The 17,760-nt window shown below is 40.1% G+C and overlaps 2 protein-coding genes across 3 annotated transcripts in view; both read right to left on the reverse strand.

The window, feature by feature from the left end:
- Positions 1 to 7,669, reverse strand: part of wu:fj49a02 (myomegalin) — a 52,084-nt gene extending 44,415 nt beyond the window's left edge. The window contains exons 1-5 of the mRNA XM_051863743.1: positions 7,364 to 7,669; positions 4,632 to 4,687; positions 4,014 to 4,078; positions 2,238 to 2,348; positions 373 to 449 (exon numbers count right to left, since the gene is read on the reverse strand). Of these exons, the coding sequence (XP_051719703.1) occupies positions 373 to 449; positions 2,238 to 2,348; positions 4,014 to 4,078; positions 4,632 to 4,687; positions 7,364 to 7,413 (359 nt within the window). The 5' untranslated portion in view covers positions 7,414 to 7,669. The remainder of the gene's footprint in view (positions 1 to 372; positions 450 to 2,237; positions 2,349 to 4,013; positions 4,079 to 4,631; positions 4,688 to 7,363) is intronic.
- Positions 7,670 to 8,169: 500 nt separating this feature from the next.
- On the reverse strand, positions 8,170 to 10,261 carry LOC127496742 (uncharacterized). Of its 2 annotated transcripts, XM_051864483.1 has the most exons (3): positions 10,149 to 10,261; positions 9,688 to 9,911; positions 8,170 to 9,051 (listed from the first exon to the last, which is right to left on the reverse strand). In XM_051864483.1, the coding sequence occupies exons 2-3, from the start codon at positions 9,887 to 9,889 to the stop codon at positions 8,810 to 8,812; spliced, it is 444 nt and encodes a 147-aa protein (XP_051720443.1). In that variant the 5' UTR covers positions 9,890 to 9,911; positions 10,149 to 10,261; the 3' UTR covers positions 8,170 to 8,809. The 2 variants fall into 2 exon arrangements, with proteins under 2 accessions (XP_051720443.1, XP_051720452.1); XM_051864492.1 differs by lacking the exon at positions 10,149 to 10,261 and having other exon boundaries at positions 9,688 to 10,045.
- Positions 10,262 to 17,760: the final 7,499 nt, after the last annotated feature.

Consider the following 17,760-nt stretch of genomic DNA (forward strand, 5'->3'; position numbering starts at 1 on the left):
GTCCTGGGATGATGGCTGTAATTCTGCACATCTGCTTATGGATCAAGTGTTATGCAGTTCTAGCTGGAGTTCATGTGAGAGTCAGTCCGCTGACAAACATCTATCAGCACTAGAGTTATGCTGACTAGAACACACACACACACACACACACACACACACACAGTCATATTTCTGCTGCGACTCAGAATGGCTCACGCCGCTGTGTCTGAAAGTGCCTCATCTGTGTGCTGCTTTTAAACAGGAACGAGGATCAAAAGATCAGATAACCGACTATTAAACCCGTCACACCCGTCTCTCTCTTTCCCACATCCACAGAGACAGAAGAAGGCAAGTGTGGAGATATATGTAGATTGATCAGGCAGATGTACGTACAGCGCTTTATCCAGCAGTTGCTGTTTTTCCTGCAGCTCCTGTTTCAGACTTTCCACCTCCACCTTCAGCTCGATGTTCTGAAATAAAACAAACATCTGTGAATGTGTCTGTTCACACGAGAGCAGAAACGATGACAGTTCTTCATGTCGAGGGGCAGCGGAAACGTTCTCCCATTAGACTTCATATTCTACATAGAGAGTGTGTGTGTGTGTGTGTGTGAGAGAGTGTGTGTGTGCATGAGCGAGTGAGTGTGTGTGTGTGTGTGTGTGTGTGTGTGTATATGAGCGAGTGAGTGTGAGTGTGTGAGTGAGTGTGTGTGTGTGTGTGTATGAGCGAGTGAGTGTGAGTGTGTGAGTGTGTGATTAATCAGTCGTGTCATTTAACAGGCGGTTCAGGCATCTCACAGGTTATTTTTAGCTGACTGGAATGCAGTGCTGAAACCAAACCACAACTGAAGTGAACAGCTGTCGACTGTTTACCTGCTGAAACACACACGACGCACACAAGTGCATTATGTGTTGGTTCAGAACGTTCAGAAGGTTGTTTTGCTGTTGTGCTTTTAAGACGTCTATATGTAAACTGGATGACTTCTCATGATTCCCTTTTGTGAGCTTTGAGACATTCTCAAGAAAACATCTGAAGGAAAAGATGTGGGTATTTTTAGTAGAAGTCATTTGTTGCCGCAGCAGAAATCTGATCAGTGACGCGTTACAACCATAAAATCACTCTCTGAACCTCTGATCCGTGTTCATTCCGGACCATCACGGCCGGCAGGGAGATCTTGGACGGAGCGCACGGTGAAAAGTCACATTAGTTTGAGAACTTCACAGATGATGATGTCAGTAAAGCAACTGAACTAAAACTGCAGACTCGATCTGGACTGAGATTCAGCAGAACTTCTGTGATCCCTGAGCTGCGCTGAAACACTTTCAGACTATATTCCTTATTAATACAAACACACTTTAACAGACATATTTTCATGTATATCAGCCTGTATCTCAATATCCCACAGAATGTTTGGATGTCTTTAAACGGCTCAATATTAAGGATTTTTTCACTGTCCCCATTACAAAAGAACAATAAATTGTTTTATTATTTTTATTTTTGCCAGAAATAATATATTTCTCACTAGTTTTCATTATTATTTTTCTTCACAAATTTTTATTATTATTATTATTAATTTATGATAAGAAGATTCACAAAAAGCCCAAAGAATTCCTTTAGCAGGAAAAAGACGCACTCAATGCAAAACATTACTGACTGATCTGATCTTTGATGCTTAACAAATACAAATACTATAACAAACTATAACAAATACTTCCTGTGATTTCAACAGAACCTCATCTATTTTAGCCAGATAATGTTAGTTTTGTGACAATGCAGCAGAATTTGATAATAACAATGTAGAATATGTCAAATAAAAACACGTACAGGATCAACAAATGTAAGTTTTCCTGCGGCAGCGGCTTTAAAGGTTAAATGACTGTCAGTGAAACCAAAACTCTCCCGTGGACCATCACAGCCGCTACGAGTAAAACCCTTCCTGCATCTTATCAAGAAATATTTTTAATGTGAAATGGTGCTATAAACTTTCAGCCTTTCAGTGATCGGTTCTTAAAAGAACCAGTTTTTCTCAGTGTGAAGAACATTTTAATAATGTAAAGAACCTTTTGTGGTTCCATGGATGTTAAAGTTTCTTTCTTAATGGAACCATCAAATGCCAATAGAGAACCTTTGAAATTCATTTTATTACTATTATTATTATTATTAAATGTCTTTAGGCGAATATATTTTGCGTCACATCGTAATACTGCAGTGAACACGGATCACGCGCTGACGGTCACGTTCAGCTGAAATCGTCTCACCGTTCTGTAGATGTCATCGCTGCTGTCCTCAAACTTCTGCTGGATCCTCTCCTCCAGGAAGTAGATGCGGAGCTTGAGGCTGAAGTTCTCCTTCTTCAGGTCATTGAGGTGCTGTGAGAGAGTTCGGTACGTGTTAGACATGTCCGGTGTGTGTGAGTGTGTGTGTGTGTGTGTAGGGCATCACACAGTCCTTCTGCCACCGCTCACACACATCACACTGTCCAAAAACAACTACAAACACACGAAAACAAATAAAAGATTCTCAACTACATGACTGATCATATTTACACAGCCATCTTCACACACACACAGAGAAAGAGGGCAGCGATAAGGGCCCGGAGCCGCAGCACTGTGAGTCCATGATGAGCTTCAGGACAAACTCCAGAGCGCTGAGCTGTTTTTACTCTGTAAGAAATCCTAGGAATCCCTGACAGCCCACAGACAAGCCAACCAGATCACAGGCTCCAGTCACGCGTAAGATGATCGCCAACCAGAAACACAGAGAGAGAGAGAGGGTTGAGATGGAGGTGATTCACATGTGAACATGAAGGTGAACTGACTGGACTCTCTTAAACTGAGTTCCTAATAATAACTGGAGTTGAGGAGCAGGAGGAACTGTCACAGCGGCGCTTGATGTGTTTGTTCAGCCTCACTCCTCCTGAATGTCTCGACTCATTCTGAGTGTCCGTCTCTCTGTCTGATTGTGTTACATAATTCACTCTGAACCTGCTGTTGTCAAACTCTGTGCTGACGTCACGGTGGGCTTCAGAACAACACCTATAAATACAGCAGCAGGCAGGAGTTCAGACACTTCTGCTCATGCCAGAACAACAGTGATGATGATGATGATGATGATGATGATGAAGCCTGTGGAATCACACTAATTTAAGTCTGGGCATCAAAACAAGTGACACTAATGAAATCTCTCTTATATTTGAGCTTCATCTTTTTCTGAGGCTTTGAGAACAGCATTTGTCGACTGACACAGGAACAGTATTGCCTCTTGATCCGAGCAGAACCGCTGTAAACCGAACTCAAATACACACACAGGCACAATTACAAGCAGTTCATTAAAAGCCTTTGAATCACTAGGGGGAGGAGTCTGCTAAAAGAATTTAAAGTACTGTTTTAACGGTAACGCAATGTCCAATTTTTGATAAGTGTTTAAGCTTTTGAATGATATCTAATTTATGATGATTACTAAAATATGTGATAGGGACAAAATTGTCTGCTGTGCATTCATCATCCGCTGAGCACTTCCCTAAAGAATAAGCCGAGAATTACACATATAAAGCACTTCTGCACCTTTCAGAAACATTGTTCCAGTGTAATACAGGTCTAATGGTAGGACAGCCAGAAGCTCGGGCCCCATTTTGAGACGTGCAGCTTATTTCACCACAGCCTCAACGCACATGGCCGTTTCCATACACTGAATGGCATTATGACCGGCTGTGGAAATGCTGCCACTGATGCTATGAGCAAACAAAGCTGAAAGATGAGCGTTTCAAATAATAATGTTGTGTGTATGAGAGCTGGACACATTCACTAAACACACACAATATGGCACATATTCATAGTAATTCTCATTGACTGTGTTTTAGATCTGTGATGGACGGTCATCGAGACTCCAGCATCCTCAGGACCCCACATATGACTGACCGGAGGAAAATGGATGGACGGATGGGTTTTAGATCACAGATGGTAATTAAGTTATATTGATGTAATTATATGTGAGGACAGTTGAACTCCATCAGACAGAAAGACAGAAAATCTCACCTGTTCAAATTCTCTCAGTGTGTGTGTTTGAAGAGGAACTTTATCAGTGTCTTCACTCAGACAATCTACAAACACACAAACCCTCGTTATTTGTACAATATTCACTGTCTGAGCATATGTGTGTGTGCGTGAGTGTGTGTGTGTTTATGAGTGTATGTGTGTGTACAGTATATGTGTTTGCGTGTGTGTGTATGTGTGTGTGTGTGCGCTTGTTTTTGTGATTTATGAGGACACAAATTTGTATAATGACATGGGTATTACACTTAATATTACAACATAAACATGTTTTATAAGGACATTTCATGAGTCCTCATATTTAAAATAGCTTTAAAAACATACTAAACAATGTTTTATTAAAAATGTAAAAATGCAGACAGTTTCCTGTGATGGGTAGAGTTAGTGTAGGGGGAGAGAATGTACAGTTTGTACAGTATAAAAACCATTACGCCTATTGAGAGTCCTCACTAAGATAGCAAAACAAACCTGTGCGTGTGTGTGTGAGTGTGTGTGTATGTGTGTGTGTGTGTGTGTGTGTGAGTGTGTGTGAGTGTGTGTGTGTGTGTGTGTGTGTGTGAGAGAGAGAGAGACAGAGAGAGAGAGAGAGAGTGTGTGTTTTACCTGTCATGTAACCAGTAGCTCTGCACACATTGCCCTCTCCATCCACAACAAAATCCCTGAGGAAAACAGAACAGACATCCATAAATCATAAATTAATTTGCTGCTGCACTTTAATTTGACTGAGCAGCTGTTAGCTGACACGACACATCTAAAGATTCACTGTATAATGATATTCAAAGTCTTTTATTTTATTTTTTAAATAATTAACAGTAATGACCAAAGACAACCTTTCAAAAGGCCTTGAATCTTCCTGCTCTCGTCGCGACATTTCAATTTAAAATCAGATTTCCTTTTAAATATAATCTTGTAAAATTAAAAAACATGATTAGATAGTAAAAACAATTTTAATAGGAATTTCAGCCTCTTACGGACTCTGCTGTAATGAAGGTCACATGATATTTAATATAAAAACAGTGTAATGCAGGATGAACTCAAAACAAAGGAGAGCTGGATCCAAAGGAAGTTAATTTATTTAACAGAATATAAATAACAAAACAAAACAAACATGGGAACTAGAAAACCAGGGAAACAGAATGAGTATCCACACAAACAAGTCCAATAAACAAAACACACTAAACACAAGCCAGGGAGTAACACACAGCTTCTGTGCCTTACATGGAAAACGGCCATATAATCTGCACTTGAATCATTAGGCTTATTTTTATTTCAAAGTTATATCATTTTATATTTTCAATTCACATCCGACACTAAAATGACCATGACACGTCACTGACCGATCTGTGAATGACTTCAGTCTTTCACTACAACAGAAAACTTCAGCTAAACCCTCCGCAAAACTACCAATCTGTGTGACGGAAAACAACTAGTGTTTATTTTCCAAAAGTCACCAAAAATTAGAAAGTCAAATTAGAGATCAGTGACAAAATGACTTTCTAGAAATATCTGTTTCATTCTCCTTACTGAACGATTGTGTAATACCCATGTCATTATACAAATTTGTGTCCTCATAAATCACAAAAACGCACACACACACACACACACACACACACTCACACACACACACATCTCAAACACAGATCATCACAAATGAGACTGGAGAGAAAATGGAGACTCTCAGGAATCTCACACGTTTCTCCTCTAGTTCAGTGGTTCTGAAACTGGGGAACGTGAGGTGAGGGGGAACGTGAACAAAATGCTGAGTTTTGGTGTTCTGTTAATTCTATCTTACCTTAAAATACCTTTAACATTTAAACCCGAGCATGAATTTCTAACAGGCAAATTCCCGGCTCTAGTGTAAAAACAGGAAAATGGTAGTGTCGTAAAAGGTCAAATACATCAAAACAAACCAATCAAAACTGACTGCATCCACACAAGCGGCGATTACATGGCAAATCACGCTGCATTACTGCCGTTCTCGACAATGTACCCTGATAAAAGTCCGGTTTTAGCACTTACTAGCATGAAAAACAAATATAGACACAGACCGTGCATAGAGATCGACTCAAACTCTCTTTGATACAGAAACAAACCCATGTGAGTTCTTGTTTTTAATGTTGACAATATATTATACGAGAAAGAATGCAATTTTCCCCCAAATATCCACACGATTAGAAATGTGACAATGATTTTATACAACGGTTCAACAAACAAAAATGTACAATTTAAACACAGTATTGTTTTCTCTATTTTGCAACTAAAGAGTGTTCAACGCCTCAGGGGAACGACACTCTAAAGAGTTAATGAACCACTGATCTGGAGTATTGAAGTCTGAAACCAAAAGATCTCGATCTGAACTCAATCACTGCTCGTCCAATGATCTGAGCGGCTCCTCTTCAGCTCTTACTGACTCATTCTCAGGTCAGATTTTATTTTAGAAGAATCATCTGAGACAAACTTGATCCCTGAATGAAACATAACTGAGAACTCAATAAGATCTCCAGGTTATGAAATCACAACATCTGAGCAACAGCATGTTCCTCTGGGTTTAATGAAGTATATCTGCACTTTTTAACTTCATAAATCTATCACATTTGTGTTATATTTCCCTGGCATTGAATTGCTAAACCCATCAGCTCAGTTTCTCATACAGCTTGACACAAACTTCACAGTCAGATTTACAAGCTTGCGATTCGATTAAATTCCAGTTTCGCTTCAGTTTGATTCAATATCTGTTCATTTGGGATATACCTTGTACCGTAGATTTTCCTCAAGGGAAAAAAAAATGAACTTGTTAAAATTCAAAACGATGACATATCGCAGTAATTATTACAGTGAAAGCTTAAGCAACATTTTATTATAAATAATAATAGATATTTTTATTTGGGGAAGCACAAGCCTCTTCGAATCGCGTTCCGGGTTGAAATCGCGGAATCGTCACATCTTTCGCCCCGTGATTGACAGATACTGAGAGCATCAGCAGCTCCACATTCATCATGTCTGTGATCACTGGTAATGACATGAAGACTTTTAAATCTTTAAAATACAGTGAACATTATTTGAACGCGCCTAACTGAAAACAGTTCTCGGCTGATCATGTTAAATATAATGCAGGCCTCTCTTCTTAAATCGGTGCATCTGCAGTCATGCGCTGATGAATGAAACAGACTTTATTCTGAACATTATTTCTGATCTCATATGAACTGCGCCGAAACAAAGGCCCATGCATGCGATAAGCTACACATATGAAGCAACATTCAGAATCACTGCGGATCAATGTGTTCAAAGCACAGAGATGAGAGTAATGTGGCATTGACCATCACGCGCATCCTCACCGCTCGTGCGCTGCGCTGCTCGCGCTTTCCGCTCCGTCGGTCCAGCTCATTGTGGAACACCGGGCCGTTACCGATCATTCCTCCATCTGTCAGTGTGTCGTTATTCCTCACGGACAGAACCGACGACAGAGGTGATGTTGGTTCGGCATTCTGTGCGCGTGCATGAGGACAGATGCTGCGCGCGCGCCCGTTCGGTTCGGTGTGGCTGTCCTACATTCACGGCCCGTATGAAGCTCCCTCTGCTTACAGTTGACCTACATCAGCCGAACCAGAGCCGTCAGAAGGCTTCAGAACCTCAGCTGTAATGCGCATGCGTCTCTCTGCACTGATCAACGTGATCACGAGAGCTGTTTAAGATAGAAATCACATTTACATTCATTTTGATTTTTAAGCATCAAACAGCGATTTCTGGTCTATGAGATAACTGAGCAGAACTAGAAACATTCATATTCATAACAGAAATTTCAGGCTTTCTCTAATATTTCTCCAGGTTTTACCTTTAATAAACATATACCCTACGAATCATGTTAAATAATCACAAATAATCAAAACGTGTCATTCATGTGTGGAGAGTCTTTGATGAGCCTGATGATGTTGTTCTACAGTTGCAAAAACATGATTCACCTATACAGTGAAAGTTCATTTATTAATATAGCCTAATGAAATATATAAATGGCATGCTTATTTATAGGCATCAATCATTGTTTAAATCACTGAATATCATGTCATGTTTCTGGAAATACCCCATATAATGTTGTGTGTATTTTCATATTTGAAAAAAAGAAATGTACTGACACAAAACTGAATCTTGTTGAATTTCACTCTGTTTTATTCTTCTTCCTTAAATTCAACCTTGAAGTGCAATCCTGTATTCTGTTTGGTATACTTTATACTTTTGGTGGACTTTAAAAGGCATTCTTAATTCAGTTCTGTCTTCATTATCGATGTGATGCTCGAAACTGAGCGCCGAATCCAGAGTGACTCTCAAACTTCACTGAATCAGCGCTCACAGACCAACACAATAATATCTCACTCTTTGTCTTATTTTTACATGGGGAGTTAAATTGTGGTCTTTAAAACATTGATTTGAATAAAAGACTTAAATCAAATGTATATTTTAATTGTTTTAATCATGTATTTCTGGAATCTGGAATTTCTTGTTCTAGATTCTGAGAATCAGAGAGCAGAGGTTTCTGTTTTAAAACACCTGATTCAGTTGGTTATGAGAGAGAATGGTGAACTCAGACAGGAGAGACAGATCTGTGGGTCTCCAGGACCAGGATCCATGAAAACCACTGTTCAAATGATCCTGGGAAGTTGCAGTACCGACAGAGACCAGCAGGCGTCACAACAGCACAACTAATGCACAGTCACTGTAAACCCGAACAACCCACGAGTCAAATATATTGGAATATACTCGAATTAAATCTCTGCCCTGTAGAAGCTCTACACGTTCTTGCCGAATGCCACCCGCGGGCCGGTGCGCGGCGCTTTGCCCTCCGTCCCGTCAGAGATGATCCAGATGGCCGGGGTGAATCTGCCGCCCTCCATCACCACTCGGATCTCCTCGGCGCGGGCCATCTCCTCCAGCTCCGGGCTGGTCTCCGGACACCAGTCCACCATGAACTTGTCTTTGTTCTCGCACATGTTGATCTGCTCCTCCTCCGGCTGCGGCCCGAACAGACAGTCTGCAGGAGACAAACCGTGACAAACCTGCTGTTGCCCCGTGAGGCCGTGACTGACATGGACCCGTTTCACATTTCCGGTTTCTCAGAAGCAGGGGGCGTCTTTCCCCTCTTTTAATATATGACGTATTATAACAACTAAATTAGTTTCTATTTATTTCCTATAATAACACTGATGCATCATCATCATCCTGCACATGCTGAACTTACATCTAAATATATTAGTTTAAAAGTAAATCCACATTGTTCTTAAGGGGATCATCCTACTCTAATGCAATCAATTAAACATTACATTTTAAGTAGACAGACTGAAACAGTATTTTATTGTAAAATGTACTATTTGAAAGTGTTTTTTAAATATTTAAAAAAAATGAAAATATATAAAACTAGATTTGCATTGTTGATAACTGTGGAAACGACACTTCTGAGAAACTAAGACTTCATCAGATCAAGTCTTTGAACAATGTTTAATTCAAACACTTACAGCATGTAAACTATATATTCTGTGATATGATGAATACTGATAGCAGCCTCTGTATTTTAGGAAGCGCATCACTAATTTGGACAACTTTGGCATCAGAAAGTTACTTGGAGAGCGAAACTATAGATGAGGACCCTAACCGTCAGTGAACATCTCACCTGCCAGGTCGTGCATCAGGTCCTTCATGAGGTGGCCGATGATGGCGTAGAGCGTCATCACTATGACGATGGAAGCGAGGATGATGTAGAAGACGTGAATAGGCAGATGAATGGCGTCTCGAGCAGGTGGGATGTAAGTCTTGAAGAAAACCTCCTCCTCGCCTGCAGGGGGCAGCTTCGGCGGCTCGCTCGGGACGGACATGATGACACCCGCAGGTCCAAAACTTCATCAATGAGTTTATCATCACATCTCAGATTATTTTAGAGGATTTCTTGCAAGTCATAATAATTTTGATAGTTTTACAGCACACATATTTCAACGAGCTCAAAACACTAGCTTTAATAACATCAGTTTATAGAGTTTTTATTTTTGGAACTTTAAATGTAATTCTGTGCAAATAAACACCTCAAACACACAAGTGCACTATAAACACTGTGAAAGTGTGGAGCTCAATACATACCGTCCGGACGAGAGTCTGCTTACAGGCCCTGATGAAGGTCAGACGGTATTCGTCCAGGGAAATCACAGACGTTCATGTCTGTCTCTTCCACTATAACTTCAGCAATGATTGAATCATGAAGAATGGAGACGCTGATGTACGCATGTGCAGCGCTGCGATTGGCTGAGACTGTCAAGGTCAAAGGCTTTATCAGCAGATATTATCCAGCTTTGACACGGCTTACAGGCTGGTTATGCTTAATCATGAGCTGAGAGAACAGGTACACACAGTAAACAACTTGATTTAATAAAACATAAAACTTCTTGAATGATGTTCTAGCTCGTGTAAAACGTAATGCAACAAAGTTAATCTCTCTGAGCAGAAGCTCGATGAATCCAGGACACGATAAAGACAGTTAATTATATAACCAGGTCACTACTAGTGTAGCATGATGTATTTCATTGTCTCGACAGGATTCACTGGCGTTTCGTGGTGTTTTGAAGCTGAACGTCTCACGTGTTCCTGTATGTTTCGACCCAGACAGGCATTAGAATAATCTAGAAGCTCATAAAGATGAATCAGACACAAGCTGTTGGTTCCTAACAAGGAGAGGCTTTAATTCTATATCTCATTTGCATAATTTATGCCTTCTGTTTTATATATACAGTGCCAAAATATGAAACATCCCAGAATTCATTTTCATGACGTTGGGAACTCAACAATTACATGGATGACATCACATGACCACACCCTCTTTTCATACATAAAGACATTGTCATCTACGCGTTGACTTCTACAGCAGCAAAAAGAGCATCTGATTTGTTATAAACACGTGGAAACATTAAAACCAGAGTACAGTTGACACGAGCTGTATGGAGACTCATAGTGACGTGATGTAGTGTTGCTGAAGGTGATCGGTGCTGTTGAATCCTGGCAGCAGACCGGCTCGCTCTTCCTCCATCCCGACCTTCTCCTCCTCTTCACTGCCTCTCTCAGCATCATCAGCTTTAGGGCCAAACACCCAGTCTGAGGAGAGAGAGCGTGAAAAACACTCAGTTCATATGGAGGAACACACACCAAAATCTGTGAGTGTGTGTGTGTATGTGTGTTAGGGTTACATGTTTTCTATCCCAGTGGGGACTTCGACCTGAATGCACACAGACTCATGGGGGACTCGTGTGAGGAAACATTGTATGAGGAAACAAGCTTATAAATCATACAGAATGAGTGTTTTTGAAAATGTAAAAATGCAGAAAGTTTTCTGTGATGGGTAGGGTTAGTGTAAGGGGAGAGAATATAATATACAGTATAATGTACAGTATGTGTGTGTGCACTCTAAAAAAATGCTGGGTTGTTTCAACCCAAATTTGGGTCAAATATGGACAAACCCTTGCAAACATTTGGACGTTTAATGACTATTGAAAAGACATCCCTCTGACACGTCCTGTCATGGTTGAAAAATAGTTTCAAAATGAAATTTGAATGGACGTCTTTGACGTTACCTTATTATTTAATTAATTATATATTGAACTACACGTAGCTAAAAGTCAAAGTAACAATTATACATGCAACCCCAGAGAATTGTAGACATGTAACGTATCTGAATGCATTTTTAGGAAATGTTCTGTGTTACATATTTTTACCAATTTATGCCATCCTACCGCGACTATTTTTGGCCAGGGACACGACGTTGCTGTTGGACCAATGTTTGCTGGGACCCAGCAGTTGGGTTAAAAATGTAATTAAAAACATTAACCCAACAGCTGGGTTTGTCCATATCTGAAACAACCCAGCATTTTTTAGAGTGTGTGTGTTTGTGTGTGTGTGTGTGTGGTATCTTATTCAAGCTATTAGCATGTGTGTTCACTGGGAATCAAACTCATGAGCTCAGTATTGCTCTACCAGGAATAAACATAAATATTTGTGATAAATTTCAAGCTTTTAAAATACAGTTAATCAAACATCTTCATAGTTGCCACATTCAGTCCATGACAAACTAAATGTGTGAGTGATTAGTTCATGCAGCAGCTGTTTACTCGTATCATGGCACAAAATACTACAGATGTTTCTAAAACACAGAGGAAATGCAAACATGGCACTCGATGCAGATGTGCAATAATTAAACGGCTTTCCTCACATGATAAAGAGCAGGGTGTTTCCTTCTTCAGCATCAGTGAGTGTTTGCAGCTTTTGTAATGGATGTGTTTGAGTTTGAGTCCCTCAATCGTGAACAGATGGATCTCAATATCACACAGTCAGTGTTGTGAAGAGCTCAAAAGTGCAAAAGATGCTGGAAAATCAAAGAATGTGGAGGATCTTCCTGAAGAACAGTGGGTCTTTTAACTGATCAGGACAAGCAGAAACTCGCAATCAAAACACACAAACCATCAGAAGAACCGAGAGGATGGAAACTTCTCAACAGCATCATATGTGTCAGTTCAGTTATTATTGTGTCTCGTGGGCTATATCAATATCTGCGATGTGAAAGAGCTTCATCAGGACAGGACTAAATAAAAAACAAATTTTACGAGGTGCACAAACCACAAGAACTGCCATTTCTGCGGCCCACTTTGAACACGAATCGACAGTTGAAAAGAAGGTCATCTACATCAGCTGTGACCAGTTATTAAACAACAAAGGCTTACATGAGAGAACGGAGCAGAAACACAACACAACACGGGTCACACGGGTACCTGCCAGGTCATGCAGGAGGTCGTTTATCAGGTGACCCACGATGGCATATGTGGCCAGAACCACCAGCACCAGGCCGGCGGTCACGTACAGCACGTGCGGCGGCAGAGAGATGGAGTCTCGCGCAGGAGGCCTGAAATCTATGAAGGGAGACGCATCTCCTGCGTCAGACTGCAGCGAACGGTGAGAACGAGACGCCAGACGGCCGACGGCCCATGAACGAGACGAGGAGGAAAGGAAGGAGTCCATGTCGACGGCGGATTCTTCACTCTCTGACGCTCAACGATCTAAACAACAAATCTGCTGTGCAGAAAATGAGAACGAGAGAGAGAGAGACATATAGGACAGCACACTTAATTCCAGCTCACCACATGAAGTAATAAAGAAGGTAAAGAAGGTTTTAAAGTTTTCTAATAACAAACAATTTCTGCCTGGATTACAGGAGCTGCAGATTAAGCCCGTTTTAATCAAATCCTGAATCCAGCGGACAGAACATTCCCAAGATTATGAGAAAAAAGTCCAGAGATTCCCATCTAATCCACCAAAGAGAGAGAGAGAGAGAATAATGGGAAGAATGATTGGCAGATGCACAACCAAAATCAGACCGGTTTCTTGTTCCTTGCCCTGAAGAGTGTAATTCCTGCAGTAATACTTCAGTAATGTAGTGTACACACTGATAAATATATAAAGCTGTCTTACCTTCATACTTCATGTCTTTATACGTGATCTAAGACTAAACTCCTCATGCTACTGAACTCCCGCGCGGCTCCTCTCTACTCGGGACAAACTTCATTTGGATCTCCCATATTTAACCTCATGAGCTCGTACATGAGAAACGTCCATTCCACGATTGTCATGCCGACGTTGAACACGATGATTATTATCATTAACGGGTGCGGCATACTTGTCTCCTAACATGCAGTCTGTGTGGATCCCTGCGATATGCCATCCTGCTATAATCCACTGATCGTATTTGAAAACATCGTCATAAGCATCCCTATAACTAATCCACCAGTTTATCTACCAAGCCTTCTGCACAGATCCCATAATGCCCTGGTCCTGGAGCCCCTCAGCGCTGAGGGCGGTTCTGTGCAGATCACACCCAGATCTAACTATAGATCTATCACCAAATGACTTCAGTCCCACAGATTCCCTGTGCCGGTGCTCAAAATAGAGGACATTGTTTTTGGCATATCTGGTCATATTTGGCATTAAAGATGAAATATCAAAGGAAAATGCATAACTTGACACCAAGGGTCTAAAAACTAAACGTGAAGTCGGGAACCTTGGTGTCATCCTGGATTCTGATCTTAGCTTCAGAAACCACATCAAAGCCGCAACTAAATCAGCCAACTACCATCTAAAACATCACAAATCAGATCTTTTGTGTCTAAGCAAGACCTAGAGAAGCTTATTCATATGTTCATTACCAGCAGGATAGATTACTCTTACTGGTCTTCCTAAAAGACTATTAGACATTTGCATCTCAAGCTCCTGAGCAAAACCAGAAAAACTGAACATATCACACCAGTTTTTAGGTGATTACACTGGCTTCCAGTTTTATTCAGAGTCAATTTTAAAGTACTTTTAATTGACTACAAATCCCATAAACCTCGGACCAAAATACATGGCAGATATGTTGGTAGAATACAAAACAAGTAGAGCTCTCGGAAGGGAAGGATCCAGACAGTTAAATTCAGAACATGTGAGATGGTGTTTAGCTGTTATGCCACCCACAGCTGGAACACATTTCTCAATACTTAGGTCACTTTTTCAAAACTCTTCACACAGTTCTCCTAACCATCTTTCAGCTTCACAGCAGTTAATTTAACATTCAAAATGCACCTAAACTACCAAAACACTTCATTCATGTCTCAAATCAAGTCATTCCTCCAGAACACTAGCAAAGGTTTCACCAAACAAACACACTTTATCACTCCCAGTTACTCTGGGTTTGGGCTAAATTCCGAGCTCGGAGCCCTCGATCCCCTCGGACAGCACACCAAATACACTTATTTTACTTGTTTACGCTATTCGATCGTTTGTAAGTGTGAACTCGAGAAAACAACTGCCACAGGTAATCAGACATTATTTTTTCATTTATTTTTAAAGATTTATTTTTGGCATTTTTGCCTTTTTATTATGATAGGACAGTGAGTAGACAGGAAGCAAAGTGGAAGAGAGAAAGGGAGGACAGGATTGGGAAAGGTCCATAAGTCGGAACTGAACTCGGGTCACCCGTGCTGCCCACAAGGCTATCGGCTCCGACGATAGGATATTATTTTCAACTTGACTGCAATGTTTTATTCTCCTCCTACATTCAATACATTTTGTCTTTTCAAAAATGAACCTTTATGTTATGTCATCACAGATTCAAATCTATAAATCAAAATTTGGGCGGATTGGTGGCAACAGCCATTTTAGGGTTGTTTGTGATTTGATGTTTGTGACTTAGGAGTCCTCTTGACTACTCCTAACTCTTCACAGATTTAGGAGCTGGTTTTAGCACAAAAATGATTTAAGAAATACACGTAGAGCAAAAATTTAGGAGTCCTAAAATTAGGACTGACACCCCATTATTTCTTCTAAATCAGCAAGTTAGGAGCTACTTTTAGCCTTAAAGGTGCAATAGGTGATTCCCTACAGCAGCGGTTCCCAAACTGGGGTACGCATACCCCTGGGGGTACGTGAGGTGACAGAGGGGGTACACGAACAAAATGCAGAATGTTGCCGTTCGTTTAATTCTTCGCCACCTTAAAATAACATTAAAACCGACCATATATTTTCTAACAGGCACAATGCCGTAAATGCATGAGAACATGAATACATCCAATCAAAATACCACATCTTTTGCAGTCAAATCTTACAGCGTCCATTTCCACATAAGCAGCGTGCAGAGTCTGCTGCCTGAGCAAATCGCGCTACATTACTGCCGTTCTCGACAATGTACCTGTAGATTTATCACTTGAACAAATAGCCTGGCAAAAAAGGTGCATAGAGATCAATTTAAGATTCAAACTCTTGATACAAAACATACCTTTTGTGAGTTCTTGTTTTTAATGTTGATAATGTTATACGAGCAAGAATGCAAATCCAAATATCCACACGATTGCAAATGTGATATTGATTTTATACAACAATTCAACAAACAAAAGGTTAATATTATTTGATGTTCTTCACAATATTGTCAGCATTTGCTCTATTTTTGCAACGAAATAATAGCTCTAACGAAAGTCACAGCAGAACTACAACACACAGCGGTGTTTCGTGAACGAATCTGCGGCTTTGAACGAATTGTTCGTGATTCAATGATTCATTCATAAATACAGCCAAAGAGCTTAGAACCCAAGAGGCGACACTCTGATACTTTTTGGGTAACAGCCACTAGAAGGCGCTCCGCTAGCGCGGCCTGCCATTATGGGGTGAAAATACTAACTGGACCATAGAATGCTGCACATCTTACGCACCCAAAATCGGCGAATTTCACTGCCAAATCAGAAGCGCAATAGAACAGTTTTTAATTTCTCAATTAAGTCACCAAATTGTATGGCTCCCACAGTAAATGTTGTATTGTCTTATTTATGTTTTATTTTACCAGTTGTGGAATCCAACCATTCAACCATCTGAGGTAACTTAGTTAGCCTACTTTGAGTATTTCCATTTTATGCAACTTTATACATTTATTAATAGTAAATTAATAATTAATAAATTTAAGTTCATCATGTTTGCAGCGAACAATATATTTCAGACCTAGTGGAGTAATAGTAATAGTATCTAGGTCTGAATTTAAATATATATATTGTACGTTTTAATGGATCACGCTACAAACATGATCTTATAATACATGATGCATTGCTGTGTCCGTTATCCCATAATTCCCACTTTTGGACACTTTTGCTTCAATGGACATTAGACAACACTGCAAAATCAAGCTGTTATATTCATATATTTATTGTCCAACATTCCCAATTTTTCTGATGCATGTCCTTAATTTAAATTCATATGTTGGTAATAATTCAGTGTTTATAAGCCTTTTAAAGAATTTTAACCCAAACTGACTGGGATTTGATGATCATTAGTGATAGTATTTTATTCTGTGTTGTCATCATTCAGGTTGGATTTCAGCTTTAATGTACGTTTTTTTTTAACAAAGCAGCTGATATTGCCATAGAAACTAGTGGACTGACGAGTCGCTTTCACCCCAAAATGGCGGAAACGCAGGGCCGCTGCTGGGCGCCGGTGTTTCAATGGAACGTTCTATTGAGTGTCGCTTCTTGTTAGTGTTTATTCTTTGATACAGCCACTTGCTTCGTTGAACGAACGACTCGATGACTCATGCATTAAGACAGTGACTTACCGCCATCTACTGGCGGTTTTAGAATTTAAAAGAATCACTTTTCAAGTTTTATTTTTAAAACTTTAAAACAAGCTTTTTTTTTATTTAAAACATTATTAATGTTGTAAAGGTATTTATAAAGATTAAAAAAAAAAAAAAATGCACTGGAAAGTCAATTTAGGGGGCAAATATTGTTCCTTAATGGAAAAGGTGCAGTCCAAGAGAAGAGAGGGGGTACGCAGAAGGATGGTAAATGCCTCAGGGGGTACTCCACTCTAAAAAGTTTGGGGACCACTGCTGTACAGACATTTTTTTTGTTGTTGTTATATTGGTTGAAAGTCTCCTCATATCCTGATAGAAATCACTATTTTAGATGGTCTAAATGTATTTTAATAAATATATATTGTCTGTGGAAGGTGTAGGACCATAAAATCCAATTATTATATTCGGCCGTATGAAATAATATGATGTCCTACCTGCTTGTCAAAGTATGTTTTTACTGTACATACCCTCGCGCACCCTGTTCGCACAGACATCATACGTCATTAGCGCGCTTCATGCTATGCAGAGTTTTAACAAGACCTCAGTCATGAGCACCCCAAACAA

This window comes from Ctenopharyngodon idella, chromosome 2 (genome assembly GCF_019924925.1).
Source record: "Ctenopharyngodon idella isolate HZGC_01 chromosome 2, HZGC01, whole genome shotgun sequence".
NCBI classification, from domain to species: domain Eukaryota; kingdom Metazoa; phylum Chordata; class Actinopteri; order Cypriniformes; family Xenocyprididae; genus Ctenopharyngodon; species Ctenopharyngodon idella.

Excerpts from the sequence above, each read along its gene's own strand:
- LOC127496742 (XM_051864483.1), bottom strand. The coding sequence starts at position 9,889 with ATGTCCGTCCCGAGCGAGCCGCCGAAGCTGCCCCCTGCAGGCGAGGAG. Across the intron at positions 9,052-9,687 it reads CCTGATGCACGACCTGGCAG|ACTGTCTGTTCGGGCCGCAG; the intron begins GTGAGATGTTCA and ends TGTCTCCTGCAG.